Consider the following 18558-nt stretch of genomic DNA (forward strand, 5'->3'; position numbering starts at 1 on the left):
TTAGCCATTTGATCAGTCAATGTCCTGTTAAAACGTTCCACCATGCCGTCTGAAGCCGGATGGTAGGGAGTGGTGCGTGTTTTCTTAATATTCAGCAACCGACAGAGGGTCAGAACCACTTCGGATTCAAACTGGCGGCCCTGATCTGAATGCAGGGTTTCAGGAATGCCATGAATCAAAATGTAATCCTCAAACAGGCAGTGAGCGACAGTCTGGGCCGATTGGTTAGGCAGTGCATAGAGATTAACAAATTTTGTGAAATAATCCTCAACTACCAGTACATACCGATTTCCTTTGGCTGTTATTGGCAGTTCCAAAATGTCCATAGCAACTCTCTCAAAGGGTCGCATTGTCAGGGACCCACCCATGGGTGCTTGATGAACAGGGACAGGCTTACGGCGAGTTTGGCATGCTGTGCACTGCTCACACCATGTCTTGATGTCCTTAAACATAGACGGCCAGTAGCAAAAACGCCTCGCTCGTTCCCACACCCGTTCTGGAGAAAAATGAGCGGCAGTTGGGGCCCCATGAAGCTGCAAAAGTATGTCGTGTTTAAGAGAAGGAGGGACCACCACTTGAGCAACGGGGTCACCTGTGAGAGGACAAGAAACTGAGCGACACAACAGTCCATTTATTATAGAAAGGCGGTTAAACTCAGTCCAGTATTTACGTAAACTCTGAGATGTACCTGCTAGCTGTCTCCTAGGAGGTCGCTGTGATCGCTCTACCCATTGTCGTACCGTGTCAATGTCTGGATCGTTCTGTTGCATCGTAGCAACGTCCGCTGCATCATATGACAAATCAGACAGGCTCATCACCTCGCCTGCACTGAAGGACAAAGCAGACGAAACCACGTTCTCATTCCCCTCAGTGGTCTTAGAGGAACAGGACATGTCATTATCAGATTGTGCAGCATTCACCACATTCACATCCCTTATTTCTTCAACTACTGTCTCACTGATCTCCATATCCGATGTCACTGGGCGGCGGGACATTGCATCAGCATTTTTGTGCCGATTGCCGTCTTTGTGCACCACAACCCAATTTAACGGGTCTAATTCCAGAAGCCATCTCGCCCTTCTGCCCGTGGGATCATCCTCGATGGACATACGTCGTAGCGCAAGAAGTGGCCGATGATCAGTAATGATGGTGAAAGAAGAAAGTCCGAGATAGTGTCTAAATTCTCTCACTGCCCAAACGATAGCCCATAACTCCCGGTCAAAAGTGGACCAACGTCTCTGTGTGGCATTTAAAGCACGGCTGGCATAGGCCACAACGCACTCCAATCCATCTTTTGCCTGTGCGAGTACAGCGCCAACAGCCCACTTAGAGGCATCTGTATAAACTTTGAATGGCACTTTAAAGTCCGGTAGTGTCACAATGGGAGCAGAGGACAGCACTTCTTTCAAATAGTTAAATGCGCTGTCACAATCAGTACTCCACACAAAAGGCACATTTTTGCCTACCAGTTGATTCAGCGGAGCTGCATGGTTAGAAAAATCCTTGACAAAGCGTCGATAGTACGAACACAGTCCCACAAATGCTCTAACCTCGGAGGGAGACTGTGGCACTGGCCAATTTCGGACCTTCTCCGTGTTTCTGGGGTCAGGTTGGAGGCCATTCTCTGAAACGACATGACCCAAAAATACCACGTGATCTCTGACGAAGTGACATTTTCTGGGGTTTAATTTCAAACCTGACGACCTTATTCTGGAAAACACTTCTCTGAGGTGTGCCAAATGTTCTTCAAATGTCGCACTATAAATCAAAATATCGTCCAGGTACACCATACAAATGTGCCACGGGAGCCCTCTCAAAACTAGCTCCATCATTCTTTGAAATGTGGCAGGCGAGTTAGAAAGTCCCATCGGCATGGAGCGCCATTGATACAAACCTCGACCTGTAGTAAATGCTGTTTTTTCCCTGTCTTGTTCGGCCACCTCCACCTGCCAATAGCCATTCGAAAAATCCAACGTGCTGAACCACCTAGAGCCCGCCAATGCATCCAGAGTGTCATCCACGCGAGGCAAAGGGTGAGAGTCCTGAATAGTTATACTGTTCAATTGTCGATAGTCCACACAGAACCGCCAGGTGCCACATTTCTTTTTCACAAGCACGACCGGCGATGCCCAGGGGCTACAGCTTTCCTCGATGATGCCATCAGCTAACAGACCTGCCACTTGTCGTTCTATTTCAGCTCGCTTTTCTGGTGTTGTACGGTATGCGCGCTGCTTAATAGGAGCATGTTCCCCGGTCCTGATATGATGTTGCACCAACATGCATTTTCCTGTATTCTTCTCTGAAGAAGTAAAGATGTCACCGTACTCCTGCAACAGTGACGAGAGTCTAATTTTATCTGATGTCGAGATTGGTGACTCACTTAACGATATAGAGGGAGCTGTGTCAAGTGGGGTATTATCAACTTTTACACCTGCATCCTGAATAATGGGTTGAATATCAGAATCAGTTATGGAGTAAAATTCTCCCAGATGTGTCCCCTTTTTTATAGGAATGTCCTGTCCTGTTGGATTCAAAATTCGTGCCTTGGTCAGTCCATTGTGAACGTTAGTGAGTGTGTGTGCAACAACGAGGCTGGCTGATTCAGACACATTGGGTTCCAAATACCCCACAAAGTCACTAGATAGCCGGGTCGTGCCAGGTAAACCAATCCTAACAGGCACAATTGACTCACTGAGGGGTGGAAATGTCATGTCCGTGGCCAGCGACACATTGCAGCACATTGGAACAAAATCAGCACTGGTAAGGAGTGGAATGGAAATGTCCCATAACTGTAATTTAGCATGACTAACATCCAGCAGGGCATGATTTTTCAATAAAAAGTCCCATCCCAGCAATACAGACTGTGTTGCTTCTCTCACTATGTGAAAAACATGTTGCCAGGTTTCAGTACCCAGCTGCAGTGTCACAGTAAGTGTGCCCAGCGTGTCCAACATCTGTCCGTTTACAGCACGGGCCGCAATATAGTCTTTCTTAAGAGGCCGACTGCGAAATGCTGGAATTGACATTCGAAAATCAGAGCTCATCAGCGATACACTAGAACCAGAGTCAATCAAAATAGGAAGTTCAATGCCCTCAATTGTTCCTTTTACATATGATACAAATGGGCAGTGGTCAGTGTTTGTGTCTGCCTTGGTGTCCAATATAGACAAATTTTCATCAGGGTTTGGGCCCCTGGGTATCACAGCTGGTGTTTGGGCCGCAACATCAGCTACAGCCCGTTTCCCGGCTCATAATGTCTCCCCTCACCGCTCGGGGTCATGAAGCGCACTCCCGGTTTCCTAGTTTCTTCCTCATAACTGCCTCGTCTGCGCATATATGGGCTAGGGCCGGGGCTGGGAGCACGTCTCATAGGGCTACGAGTTGCATTATGTTCCTTTCGATTATCAAATTCAATGAACGGTTTTCGTTCAGAAGAGCGGCCTCTCTGTGCTTCATACGTCTGCATACGGCAAGCATGCCCCTGACAGCAGCACTGACCTGTCTCACGTGACGGGGAGCGTGCTCTACTCCACTCATCTCTGCCACTCCGACTCATCTTTTCTTTCAATCCGAGATTCTCGACCTCCAAACGGTTAAGAGTAACTTTCATGTCTCTCATCTCATCAGTTAATCTATCAATTGCTCTGTACAGCCCACCAATGTCCGACACCGAGTTCACATTGGCCACTGCTCCGTCTGCATTTAAATTATGGCCCACATTAGCAGTCACATCAATCGCATTCCTTGCGTTTTCACACCGACCTGCAATTATTACGGCCTCCTCCATGTCTGTCGCTCCCTGCTCATAACATTTTGTCCTCAGCACTGGGTCCAGGCCAGCCACGAAACGGCGAAACTTCTCCTCCCGCTGGGCTCTGTCGCCGTACTCGGGAAAAGCTTCATCCACTAGCCGACTTATTTCTGCTGCATACACCTCTAGACTCTCACGTGCTGCGCGAGGACGGGCAGATAAGCTGGCTCTGAATCGCTCCATAAACTGTCTCCTTCCGAAAGCCTCTTTTAGCTTCTCTTTCACTGCCTCATAGTCCGATTTAACAGCATTAGGGAGACTGTCCCATAGAGAGAAAGCTGCGTTGTTCAATCGTGTAGGCAAAATCCTTGTCAGTTCATAGTTGTAGGAAGCGCTTCCACTCCCTTCCGTGAGCGCTTTGACAGCCACTTCAAACTGTCTGGCCCAGCCCACGAAGCTTTGTCTTTCCTCCCCGGAGAACGGCGGCGGCAACTCAATTCGCACGCTCCTATTGCTTCTATCACGGTCCCGTAACGTAGTAAAACTGTCATCATCTTTGCACCACATAATGACGATCCGTTGACCGCGTTCGCTATCTCACTATAAACTTTTGAAGCTAAGCTAACTAGTTTAACAACCGCCGAAATACTTTAAAATACTCACTTAACATACTCAAAACAAAACCGCTGCCACCAATGTAACCGAGCGTTCGTATTGGGTTCGCCTAAACACTTTATTGATAATAAAATAATGAAAACGAGACCAAGAGGTTCACTGAACGGTGCATACTTTTTATTTTCCTTCTTCACATATAACACCCAAACGCGGGGGCGCCCTCATCTCACCATGCGCGTGCACTTTTTCTTGCCTACGGCAAGCCCCGAGGGACAGAATGCCTTCCACACACATACATGTAACATCTCATTGCCTAAACTTAAACTCAGGAATTTATCTGTTACACTAATCATGTTAGAATCATGGTAACAAAATGTTAGTAACATGCTAATCATGCTAGAGACATGATAGCAACTTGGTAATCATGCTAGAATCATGCTAGCAACTTGCTAATAATGCTAGCAACATGCTAGTAACTTGCTAATCATACTATAAAGTAGGGGTGTGCGATATGACGATTTTTGATCGTGGACGATTAAAATGTCTCCACGATCTGCTTTTGAATAAATATCGTAGTATCGTGCTACAGTGTGCCTCCGTCTTAATATACTGTACATTCACTCACGGGACACTGCACATATACATATTCGCGATCACAAAAGTACATTATTTGAATGTGCTTCAAAGTCTTGCCGGTAAAATAACGTCATTTGGTCCGCGCGCTGTTCTGGCATGCGCTTCATGAGCGCGTAAACCTGAAGCACGTGCGCTAAAAGCCTGTCAAACAGCACCTGATGAATAAACTGAGCTATCTTTGGCGCTTAATTTGCTTATACTGTCAAAAACACGCAAGGATTACATTTAAACACAGTTGGTTGTCTAAAGTGAAAGTACACAGTTAAGAGAAAAACGGATGCGCGCCTGTATAGATGCGTGCAGCTCTGTGACAGAACTAAACATGCTGCCGATTGTCATTAAAGGGACAGTACACCCAAAAATGTTGTCACTCACATGTCCTAAATCTATATTAATTTTTTTCTTGTGCTTAACACAAAAGAAGATATTTTGAAGAATGTGGGTAACAGTAGCTGGTCCCCCCTGACTTAAAATAAATAAATAAAATATATGAAAGTAACTGGGGACCCAGCAACTGTTTGATTACCCACATTATTCAAAATAAGTTTTATGTTCAGCATGTTTTATGCTTAAAAAAATGCGAGAGTGAGTAAATGATGACAGAATTGTCATTTTTGGGTGATGATACGCTAATAAAACAAAACAAAGGTAAATCACTCACTGCTCTTGACTGAAGAACTTCAATACAGTTGCTTTAAATGTTGCTTCTATGTATAATTTATGTATACAATGTATATAGTGTTTTATTTTTATATTTGTTAATTAAATTTCTTGAATGCTACTGATAAATACACCGACTGTACCTGAAAATTAAAGCACTGTTTGTTTTATTTGTATAGTATGTGTATTTGTAACATGTAGCTTATCTTTGTCATTATTTTCTTTGTTTTTAAAAAATAAGAACAAAGATTTTTTTGACTTCGCCCACTTTGGCATAAATATTTGCAATTCTTTTTATTTTATATTTTGTTACCTTGTAAGGTTTTGGTTTTAAAATAAAAAAAATTATTTGGCTGTACTACTCAGACAACTTGTAAAAAAGTAAAACCAACATGACAAAGAATCGGGATAAAATCGTGAATCGTGATATTTCTTGAAAAAATCGTGATATGATATTTTTACCATATCGCCCACCCCTACTATAAAGTGGAAACAACTTTATAATCATGCTAGAATCATGCTAGCAACTTGTTAATCATGCTAAAAACATGCTAGCAACTGCTAATCATGTTAGAAACATGCTAGAAACATGCTAGCAACGTACCAATCATAATGTTAGAATCATGCTAACAACATGCTAGTAACATGCTAATCATGCTAGAGACATATTAACAACTTGGTAACCATGTTAGAATCATGCTATCAACTTACTAATTATGCTAACAACATGCTAGTAACATGCTAATAATGCTGGAGACATGCTAGCAACTTGGTAATCATGTTAAAATTATGCAACTTACTAATCATGCTAACAACATGCTAATCATGTTAGAATCATGCTAACAACATGTTAGTAACATGCTAATCATGCTAGAGACATGATAGCAACTTTCTAATCATGTTAGAATCATGCTAACAACATGTTAGTAACATGCTAATCATGCTAGAGACATGATAGCGACTTGGTAATCATGTTAGGATCATGCTATCAACTTACTAATCATGCTAACAACATGCTAGTAACATGCTAAGCATGCTAGAGACATATTAACAACTTGGTAATCATGTTAGAATCATGCTAACAACATGCTAGTAACATGCTAATAATGCTGGAGACATGCTAGCAACTTGGTAATCATGTTTAAATTATGTAACTTACTAATCATGCTAACAACATGCTAATCATGTTAGAATCATGCTAACAACATGTTAGTAACATGCTAATCATGCTAGAGCCATGATAGCAACTTGCTAATCATGTTAGAATCATGCTAACAACATGTTAGTAACATGCTAATCATGCTAGAGACATGCTATCAACTTGGTAATCATGTCAGAATCATGCTAACAACTTACTAATCATGCTAACAACATGCTAGTAACATGCTAAGCATGCTAGAGACATGATAGCAACTTGGTAATCATGTTAACATGCTAGTAACATGCTAATCATACTGGAAACATGCTAGTCATGCTAGAAATATAATATATATCTATCTATGTATCAAACATTAAGCTTTTAAACTACTTTAAACTTCAAACTATTTCAGACTGAACTTAAAACTGTTCAAACTTTTTTGAACATTTTCAAACTGTCTGGTCCAGCTTTCTCAAGCCAACTTCAAAGTTTGTGTAGACAAACTTTTTTATTCAGTTAAAGTTGAAGTATATAATCCTACGCCTCAACAAACCTCAAGTCCCTGCTAAATGGGTTATTAGAACAAGTCCTGCCCTAAACTCACACCATTGGTTAGTTCAGCAGTAGATGTGTTAGACCACCCCAACAAACAGAGAAATGTTTTGAAAGCTTATTTACATTTGTCTCTACACAGTAAACTCCGGAAGGAAGTATTTTGACATTAGCAAAAACACACGTCGGGTTAACGCATCTGCACTACAGTCCCATTTACTAATGTCCGCACCTTTAACAAACAAGGACTAATACAAAAACCACAGATTGTTATTGAAATGTTGGATGTGTGTAGTGTTTGAGGGTGTGTTGTGTTTATATACAGATATCTGACACTTACCGCAGCGGTCTCTGATGACCAATCCACGTCCCTCCTTCAGCCGTATAGTGAGCAGATAAGTCCTCTGAGCTTCTTTCTGCTGCTCGTTGACTTCAGCTGATTCTGTCTTCATGTCCAGAATCTGATTAGAAAATAAGTCAAAAATAAATGAGCGAACCATAGAATAAGCTTTCATGTGGGTCATTTGGACACTATACTATATCTGGGTGATGTGTCGAGCAGTGACTGCAGTGTGACATGCTACTGTCTAATTAAAACCTATTTTAATCAACATTTTTGTCTGTTTGGTCATTTATGAACTCAACTGTTTAGTGAACTGAAAAACCTAAAAGGTGATTAAAAATAGTGAGAAAAAATATAGAAGTGGTGACTAACTACACCACCTCAAAATATACAGTCTTTTTGTAGTTAAAAAACTTCATAATTTTTTAGCACTTTCTCCCAGTGACTAACACTGATAGTATTATTATTCATTATTCATAATCTAGCTGCTAAGAAGTCAGTGTGATATTTGCATATGAATTCATATTGGGTTTTTTTTTTCTTACACTACCATTCAAAAGTTTGGGGCCGGTAAGATTTTTTTCAGGCTTTTTTTTTTTTTATCAAAAATGCAGTGAAAACAGTAATATTATGAAATATTATTACAATTTAAAAGAACCTTTTCTATGTCAGTATATTTTAAAATTTTATTTATTCCTGTGATGGCAAAGCTGCATTTTCAGATAAATGAAATTTTCAGAAATCATTCAGTGCTCATTTCTTATAATCAATTTTGAAAAGAATTGTGCTTCTTAATATGTGACCCTTGATCACAAAACTTTTTGAAATTAAGATATATACATCATCTGAAAACTTTCCATTGATGTATGGTTTGTTAGGATTTAACATTATTTGGCTGAGATACAGCTATTTGAAAATCTGGAATCTGAGGGTGCAAGAAAATCTAAATTCTGAGAATATTGTCTATAAAGTTGTCCAAATTAAGTTCTTAGAAATGCATATTACTAATCCAAAATTAAGTTTTGATATATTTATAATAGGACATTTACAAATCTTCATGGAACATGATCTTTACTTAATATCGCAATGATTTTTGGTATAAAAGAAAAAGTGATCATTTTAACCCATGCAATGTATTTTTGGCTATTGCTACAAATATATACGTGCAATGGTTTTGTGGTCCACACTGAATTGCATTTCAATAGTTTCTTATTAAATTCTGAAGCATGCTGACAGCATGGCTATCATAAAACAGTACTACAGCAATTCATTTACACAGAACAACAGCATTCAACTATCGAAGGATTAGTTCACTTCCACAAAATTTCCTGACAATTTGCTCACCCCTATGTCATCCAAGATGTCTTTCTTTCTTCAGTCGAAAAGAAAATAAGGTTTTTGAGGAAAACATTCCAGGATTTTTCTCCATATAGTGGACTTCAGTGGGGATCAACAGGTTGAAGGTCCAAATTGCAGTTTCAATGCAGCTTCAAAGGGCTCCACACAATCCCAGTCAAGGAATAAGGGTCTTATCTAGTGAAACGGTCTGTCATTTAAAAAAAAAAAAAAACCTTTTTAACCACAAATGCTCTTCTAGCACTAGCTCGACTTCATACATTATTTAGCCACGTTGGAAGGTCATGCTTGACGTAGGCGGAAGCATCAACCCAGTGTTTACAAAGCTAACAAAGTTGAAGGACAAAACCCTACCTTTTTGAACTGAAGTACACAGACAAAGAAGTACCACGTGTGACCTTTCCAACATGATTACATAATGTGTAAAGTCATGGACGTTAGGGATGCTCGGGTCGGGGTTTTTTTCAACCCGCGGGTCCCGCTTTTATGAAATTATTTGGCCCGTCCCAACCCGCCCCGCACCACTGTATCTATTTTTACAACCCGCCCCGCCCCGCACCCGCGACCATTAAATAGACATACTAGGCATTGTAATCTGTAATCCAAATGAAAACAGCCTTTATTTCAGGCCGAAAGTGCTTGGAAACATCGCCCTGTAAACTGGCGACAACATACGATTATGAATATGAACCATAAATCATGTCATATTAATAACAAGATAATCAGTGGTGTAACGTTAGTGGTGCCGGAAGAAAAGTGGGTATAGCCTAAGCTTCATTTATGAATTTCGTTTTGAACTTTCTATTTGAACGCATTCCTTTACTGGATCCTTGGACTGAAAAGTTTACAGGGGTTCGCTGGTTTAAGGAATTTCTGATCATAAAAATCTGCTTCTTTTTATTTGTAAGGTATTGTTTTCGTTATTATGTACTGTTTCGGGCGCAGGCGCATCAGGCTTAATCATCAAATACATTTCAAAGCAAGCCGGCGCCACGGTCCTGACTGCATCATTACTGTCTTTATTAGGTGTTTTTAGCGAATATGTACATTTATTCACATATGACTGGATGTGGTTGACTGTCCTGGTTTTGGCTAATGCAGCACACTACTGAATAATGCGCATTAGAGAAGATTTAAAAATAGGTATACCAGAGGTCGCGTTAACCGAAAATTTTCCGTCATTGACGGAATTTTTTAATCAGTGACGGAAAAATCTGAAGGCTGTCCGTCACTGTGACGGAATACACCACACAGAGGGTGATCTATTGTAATTTGTAACTGTAGTTCCCACCCCTGTCCAGTTGGTGGCAAATGCGCTCCAGTGTTCGCTCAGAGCACGTTATCCAGAACAAAAAAAGAAACTCTTACGAATCCTTTGCTATGCGTTTGATTACACCAGTACCCAGTTAAGGCTACAGCGATCTATCACGCCACATTAAAGAGCGCCAAAACGGTATTTATTACTTGAATCTTCTAATTAAATGGACAGAATTTGAAATCTGACACTTTTGCATATTGAAAGTAACAAATTAGGCACGCTATGTAGCCTACTCTTCACAAACAGCATATACAGAAAGATCGATTAGGATTTAAGAAATATTAGTCAATAAAAATTAGAATCAATTCAAATCGCGTAATCGATTTTTTTTACCCAGCCCTAGCATGTTTTGTTGTTTTTGTCACTGCTGTGTGTGGTATTGAACACGAAAAGTAACGCAGTTTCGTTTCATCTGTTCTCTTCATAAATGTGAAAACCTATACAGTATGCTTGCATTGTAGGTTCATTATTAAAAATGAAAATTTGAACAAAAATAAAAGCATTTAAAGTATTATTATAATATGAAAATTAAAATGACGGGTAATAATAGATTATGACGGAATTTTTACCACCCTGTCCGTCAAAATGACAGACAACGAAAAAGTCTAACGCAACCTCTGTGGTATACGCAAAGCCGCCTGATAAAGTGGGTATACGCCGTATAGACGTTTTTCCTGAACACGGAAGTAAGTCCGACTCTTAACTGAAAGAATGCTTTGCATTTCCGGTCTGCATTGTTTCTAGTCAAATTAGGGTATATTCCGAGCTAATAAACTAATGTTAAACCTATTAAAATGTTTTTAAAAAGCACATGGCTCCATAGCGCCATCACTTGGCAATGTCGCAATGACCGTCATTTGTCAGTGCCTCACTTTAATGAGTGTGTAGATGGCGCGAAGCAGCGGACGTTAGCTACATTAAAAACACATGGACGCTATTTGAATGGGTTCCTTTGGAGACCGGAACAGAACGGAACAGAAAAGCATTCGATCTGACGTTAGAATTCGTAATGGCGGCGCTCATCATTTACTCAGGAAAAAGGTCTCCACTACACCACTGTAGATAATGATAAACATTTTCAACATTTACAAAGCAGCGTTTGTATTCGTCTAGGCTAAACATTTTTTTTTTTATTTCAAATGTGTATAGGTTTACAGCCTACGCTAAATAACCACTAAACTTTTGTTTTATTTAACAGACGGAAATGTTCATTTAGCGTTTTTACGTTCGCTGTGCAAAAAACAGAATGGCATCCACTGTACCGGGGTTTAATCTATTTCGCCTCGACTCCAGCACAAGGCCAGCAGAGCTGAATGTGCGCTCGCTTGAAGCGCTCATGGCTGGCAGCGGGAGCTGCTTAGCGCTTGCGTGTCGTGACGTGTTCATAACCTTATCAAAGAACTTAATAAAATATGAAAATAGATATTCCCAAATATTAAATATAGGCTATAGAGAATTGCACACAACATACATTGATTTTTTTTTTTTTTTTTTTTTTTTTAATGACCCGCCCCAACCCGCACCGCAAACAAAGTGACAATTTCTTTACCCGCCCCAACCCGACCCGCGGGTCACTAATGCATCACTAATGAACGTGCATCACTGAACTAGTGCAAGATGAGCATTTATAGTTAAAAATATATACATTTTATTTTATTTTTTTAGAAAATGACAGATCATTTCGCTAGATAAGACCCTTATACCGTGTTTGGGATCACGTAGAGGCCTTTAAAGCTGCATTGAAACTGCATTCTGGACTGTCAACCTGTGGATCCCCATTGAAGTCCACTATATGGAGAAAAATCCTGAAATGTTTTTCTCAAAAACCTTAATTTCTTTTCACCTGAAGAAAGAAAGACATGAACATCTTGGATGACAATGGGGGTGAGTAAATTGTCAGGAAATTCTTTAGCCTGGAAGTAAACTACAACCTTAAAGGGATAGTTCACCCAAAAATGAAAAATTGCTGTGTATCTGCTTACCTCCAGGGCATCCAAGATGTAGGTGACTTTGTTTCTTCAGTAGAACACAAACTAAGATTTTTAACTCAAACCGTTACAGTCTGTCAGACATATAATGGCAGTCAAAGGGAACCACAGCTTTGAGAGTCAAAAAAACATATACAGACAAAACCAAATTAAACCCTGCGGCTCGTGACAATACATTGAGGTCTGTCGCGTGTATATGTCACTTATTGTTTATTGAGACATTGTGGGTAAAGGTGCGTTCACACCGGACGCGAATGAAGCGGCAAGCGCGAGTGATTTACATGTTAAGTCAATGCAAAGACGCGAATACCGAATAGCCATCCTGCGGCGCGAAACACGCGAATAGCGCGAATGGCGCGGCGCGCATTGAGCGTTTCAAGCGATTGCCGCGCCATTTGCGCGAGTTCAAAAATCTGAACTTTGGCGAAAATCCGCGCCGCGTTAACCAATCAGGAGCTTGCTCTAGTAGTGACGGAGGCAGAAATCCGAAACAACAATGGCGGACAAAATCACCGTTGCTGTCTGTGGTTCCTCGGAGCTGTACCATACATCTTTGGACTTTTGTAGAAACAGGAATAAAAGGGATCTTGCTAGGAATAAAGTGAGTGAAGAGGTCGGACAATCTGGTTAGTTTTAAAAAACGCTCTTTACTCAATGTGACCTACATATACATACATATTGAGACTACAAGCAAGCTAAAGCTGGCAAATTGAGCTCATTCACCTATTTTACAACTACTTTCCCGCTGACGAGTGGCAGAAGCCCCTCCCTTGACGCGAATTCGCGTCTGTTGTGAAGAAAATGTCACGCGCGAATGACGCGAATTTTACCGCGCGAATGGCGCGAGTAAACTCAAATGTTCAAGCGTTCAACTACGCGCGAATAGCGCGTTTTTTCCGCGCAAGTCGCGTCTGGTGTGAACGCACCATAAGACAGCTACTTAAAATGGTAATTACTTGTGCTTATCCTGATTGTTGGAACCGATTAAAAACTAAAAGATTATGTTTGCTTGTGCGAACTCATCCGGGAGTGTTGACTTTTCACCTTTTCAACTTTTGAGCCTGATCGACTGAAGTTATGGTTGCTCTACGTCACACGCCGGCTGTTGTAAATGCACTCAGGAAAGTTAGACATTGCGGTGGATCAGAGGTAAAAAATTATGTGTGTTAAGACCTCAATGTATCGTCATGAGCTGCAGGGTTTAATTTGGTTTTGTCTGTGTATTTTTTCTTTTTGACTCTCAAAGCTGTGGGTCCCATTGACTGCCATTATATGACTGACAGACTGCAACGGTTTGACTTCTAGTGAAGAAACAAAGTCACCTACATCTTGGATGCCCCAATTTTGAGTGAACTATCCCTTTAAAAACACTGCTTCCTTTCAGAATGCCACATAAAAAATGTAGTACTAGGCAGCACCATCAACTACTATGGTAAAACCCTGTTTTATTTAACTTCCCCATGGTCAGAAAGCAAAACCTTGAGCCTTCAATGTCAGCTTTAGAAAAGTATGGTCCATTTCAGGGGCATTTAACATACAATGTCAGCTGTATGCACCCTATTAAATGTCCTTTGATATCATGTAATAGTAGACACAAACACAACAAAATAACACACACCAAACATGCTAATACTTACATTATCGTGCTCGTTGTCATGTATGGAGAACGTATCGGAACCATTTCTGTTGAAATGCGGCTTCTGTTTCCCAAACACAAACACAACAAACAGAAGTGTGAAATACTTTTCTAGATAGGATATAAAGTTACTAATTCACAAACTAATGGTGTAAGGACATTTCCTCATTTATCCAAAGTCCGTCTGTAGTAGCCAAAAAGATTGATTTCCTAATTTCAAGGCACATATTTCCACAGCAACACACTGAAGATCATCTTCTTTAATATCTTTATTAAAAATTCCTTAGCCCCAGGGAAGTCGAACGCTAAGCCACATAAACAAAAGAACCCGAGGAATTAAAGTTTCCACTGCTAGGAAACCTCAAAAATGCACACAAATACAGTCAAAACTAAATTTATTCAGACACCTTCAACATTTCTTACATTATCACAGTTTATTCTGTATAGTTTAGAAAACGGTAATAAAATATGACAAGGACTCAGAATTAAACTGGGTCAAATCAAATTCAACTTGATAATGTCAGATAACTTTGATAGAAAGGTACGTAATGAATTACAAAATAACCAAAAATTAGGACAACTGTTCATATGACAATATTTACACAACTATCAATAATATGTTGACTAATTACCAAGCAATGCTTCATTTTGTTCAGTCAGTGGTGTAAAAAGGTCGCATTAGCATTTAAATAAAAAACACTAAAAAGCAATAAAAAGCAAAACATGGTCAGTTCAAAGTGTCTCAATAATTTTTGGTCCCAAACCAAGTCCACTGTATGAAGAATTTTGGGTATAATATGTCACAGTTTACTTTATTTTACTAACATCACTTACATAAAGAAACTACGATGTCCTGCACCCACTAGATAAAAAAAAAAAAAAATTATATCTGGTGTCTGAATAATTTTTGGTTTGACTGTACACACTTGTAAATTAGCTTTTAAAGATTGAGTTCTTTTAAAAACAAAGCAAAGTGTATGGTCATCCTTCCTTACTGAAAATCCCAAGTTAATATTTCAACATCAGATGATTCTGTGTTTAGGGTATTGCAAGCCGAACCACTTTAAAAAATGAGTAGGACTCACCCGTGAAGGCAAATATTCTCATACTATCCAGCATCCAAGCATCAAAAACTACAATAAATCTACTAACATAAATGTGGTAGATCACAAGCGCAAAAGCAAGCAAGTGTTACATAACTAACAAACCATCTACCTCCACCTGACTATGAAAGATCTCCGTTTGTGTTATTTTTGGTGCCGTACAATACCGTAAAGGTAGCATGATACTTCCCGGTCATTTGCATTTTAAACAAATGGAGAAGCACCAGTCTGCTCTAAATGTGTGTTACCACATTATACGGCTATGAAATGTTATGACAAGTTCCTGCAGTGATGACTTGCTCATGTTCAGAGGAACTGCGTTTCACAATAGAGCAATGCTTTGCACTGTTCTTTGAGGTGAGTAGTCAAAATGTGCATTGTCTAACTTTCATTCAAATTAAAATACTAACATCATGCCAATACAGTCAAAACTGCCAGAAAATAATTAGAACATGAGGAAGTACCAAGTTCACCAAAAGCATCAAATGCAAACAAGTGCGTGCAACACAATCTTACTAGATGGTGCCAATAAAAAGCAGAGTCACAGAAAACTTCCGCCCTCCCTCTTTTGATGATTAACCCAACAGAAAGATCAAATGACTTGCGCATTTTACCTCAGTTAGGCTTTCTGACAAATCCATCTCATCTGTGGATTTGGAGATGTTGTGCTCCTCACATGGGCTATCAGTGACTAAGTCCTGCGACTGCCAGCCGGCTGAGTCTAGCGAATCAGTGAGACCGATGCCGCCCCCTTTCCTTCGCCTGAGGGGGGTGGCTGGGCTACTGGAGGACGTCCGGAGGTCAGTTGGCCGCTGGTGGGCGGGGATTTTAAGGGAGGATGGTCGACTCCTCTGCAGGCCGTCCCTGACAGGAGTGTTCATCCGCTGGTCCAACAAGCGCTCTTCCCTCATCTCCGGCTTGTTGGAGTTTTTGCCAGTCCGTGAGTATCGAAAGAGTTTGGCTTTTTCGCGCAAACTGCCAATCACAGATTTTTTGTCTTCCATGATGAGAAGGGCGTTGGAGTGTGTGTTGTGGTGAATTTCACAAGTTGGTCGCAAAGGCCTCTCTCTCACACACTAGAGCTGGCTTGTGACCAAGAACTGCAAGGACAATACGAGAAATTAAATTAAACACAAATGTTGCAAAGGCATGATTAAAGCAGGCGTCCACATTTACAAATACAGCTTAACCCTTGTGCACCAGTTTATAAGTTACGCATAGGTTCAAAAAGGAAAAAAATGTCCAAAATGTCATAAAAATGTGAAGCTTGGGAGTGCGAACCTAAGCTAATTTTAAAGAAGACCCTTTGCAGATTATTGTTGAAGTTTAAAAAATTCAAATTCAATTTGATAATGTCAGATATAAAGGTATGTAATGGATTACAATCAACTAAAAATTAGGACAACTGTTTATAATAATTATAATATTTACACAACTATCAATAATATGTTGACTAATTACCAAGCAATGCTTATTTTTGTTCAGTCAGTGGTGTAAAAAGGTCACTTTAGCATTTAAATAAAAAACATGGCCAGGTCAAAGTGTCCTAATAATTTTTGGTCCCAAATTTATCATCAATTTTACTGGTAGCCCACTGTGTGAAGAATTTTTGGGTATAATATGTCAGTTTACTTTATTTTGCTACCCTCACTTACATAAATGAAGTACAGTGTCCTGCTCTCACTTTGAAAAAAAAATATAAAAAATTATATCTGGTGTCTGAATAATTTTTGGTTTGACTAAATAAAAAGTAAATTAAACACAGATGTTGCAATGGCAACATTAAACACAAATAGGCTACAGCTTAACCCTTGTGCATCAATTTCAAAAAGTTACACAAAAATGTCCATGTCCATGTCAAAAAACTGGCATGAAAATTTGAAGCTCGCAGTATAAAATTAATTTTAATTTTAATTTTAAAGAAGCCCTTGGCAGATTATTGTTGAAGTTAAAAAAAAATTTATAGAGGTTTCTGAAAATGATTTAGCAATTTTTAATATAAAATATATATTTTATAAAACATTTTAAACTCAAAAATGTATAGAAAATTAAAGCCATAAATCTAAACAAGTTGTGTTCCAAATTTAAGGTTGATATCTCAAATAATGAGCTTTTAGAAAGATACCAAACTTTTTACATTAGATTCCAGTAAAGCTCAGCTGGCAAACACAGCGTGTTTGTGATTTGCAGTATAATATAATTTCTCTTTCTCAAACATTACAGGTGGGCACACACAAACACACAAAAATATTATGAGGTCAAACATACAAACCACACTGTGACATCCATACCAACATACCCACACAATTATAGCTGCATAATTTATCCAATTGACTCTATAATAATAATAAAAAACAGGAATAAAGCAAGTATTTGCTAAACTTGAAAAAAAAAAAAAAATGGCACCATCTAGTAAATTTTTTTACAAATTTTAATTTTGAAGCCTTGCCAAAAAAATGAAAGCCTATTAACAAACATTAATGGGTTAGGTTTTTGTCTTTAAGGTCCTGAGAGGAACTATTTTTTTGTACCTAGTGTAAAATAGATTTATTAAAAGAAAATGAGGGTAAAATATTAAAATTCCAATAAAAATACAAACCTGTGGCAGCAGGAAACTACATTTATAATACCATAGCTGTTAGACCTGTTAAGAGTTTATTGCTGATTTGAAATGTTGTTGAAACATAATCTTGCCAAGTAGCTTGTGAGATAACCAACCTGATTTAAAAGGACTTTGGAATTACTAACCAGTGCACATAATTACAATTACAAGTAAATAAAAGCACAAAAGCTAAATTTAATTTAATTTACCCACCCCTCGCCTTGTTTCTTGGTTTGCAAAAGTATATTCAAATTATTTATGACTAAATCGGTCTCTTCTTCAAAGTCTGAATTCAAGGGGAGCAGTTTGATTATATGAAAATTATTTCATGTGAAACAAGCAGAGAAATGGCTCCAGGTTTGCATGCACTGACTTGCTAGTATTGGGTTAAGTCTACTGAATATGAAAAATATGATGTTTACTTTCACCTGTGGAAAATTTGTGTCAGATGACCATAAATACAGCGGTGTTATAAAGACAGTTATTACCAACATTGACTGTAATGTCAATAAACCTTGTTTAAACTGACACGTGTCAAACTGCACGCTCATCTATTTAACTTGACCTCCCATTAAAGCAAATATTTTCTACGTTTTCATGCATGTTTATTTTAAATGAGCTTTCTAAAGTTCTTTTTTAGGTTTTAATCCTCATTTTACCAGCCTTTTTCTTTTTAAATGCTCCTGCGGTGTGACAAAATTCATTTGAAAAGTAGTATTTCAAGTAGTCTCTCAATTTATACAAATATACATGATTTATACAATTTATACAAATATAATTCATTAAAGCTGTATGCATAAATAACATAAAAATGTACAGTAATTTAAAATATTTTTAGATGTTATGTTATTTAAACAGTT

The 18558-nt window shown here is 39.1% G+C and overlaps 1 protein-coding gene across 3 annotated transcripts in view; it reads right to left on the reverse strand.

Moving 5' to 3' along the window:
- mctp2b (multiple C2 domains, transmembrane 2b) overlaps positions 1 to 18558 on the reverse strand; it is a 54050-nt gene that overhangs the window by 25691 nt on the left and 9801 nt on the right. For all 3 annotated transcript variants that reach the window (XM_073836417.1, XM_073836418.1, XM_073836416.1), the window contains exons 2-4: positions 15711 to 16196; positions 13995 to 14057; positions 7693 to 7813 (exon numbers count right to left, since the gene is read on the reverse strand). In XM_073836417.1, the coding sequence (XP_073692518.1) occupies positions 7693 to 7813; positions 13995 to 14057; positions 15711 to 16100 (574 nt within the window). In that variant the 5' untranslated portion in view covers positions 16101 to 16196. The remainder of the gene's footprint in view (positions 1 to 7692; positions 7814 to 13994; positions 14058 to 15710; positions 16197 to 18558) is intronic.

The sequence above is a fragment of the Garra rufa genome, chromosome 3, assembly GCF_049309525.1.
Source record: "Garra rufa chromosome 3, GarRuf1.0, whole genome shotgun sequence".
Taxonomy (NCBI): Eukaryota; Metazoa; Chordata; class Actinopteri; order Cypriniformes; family Cyprinidae; genus Garra; species Garra rufa.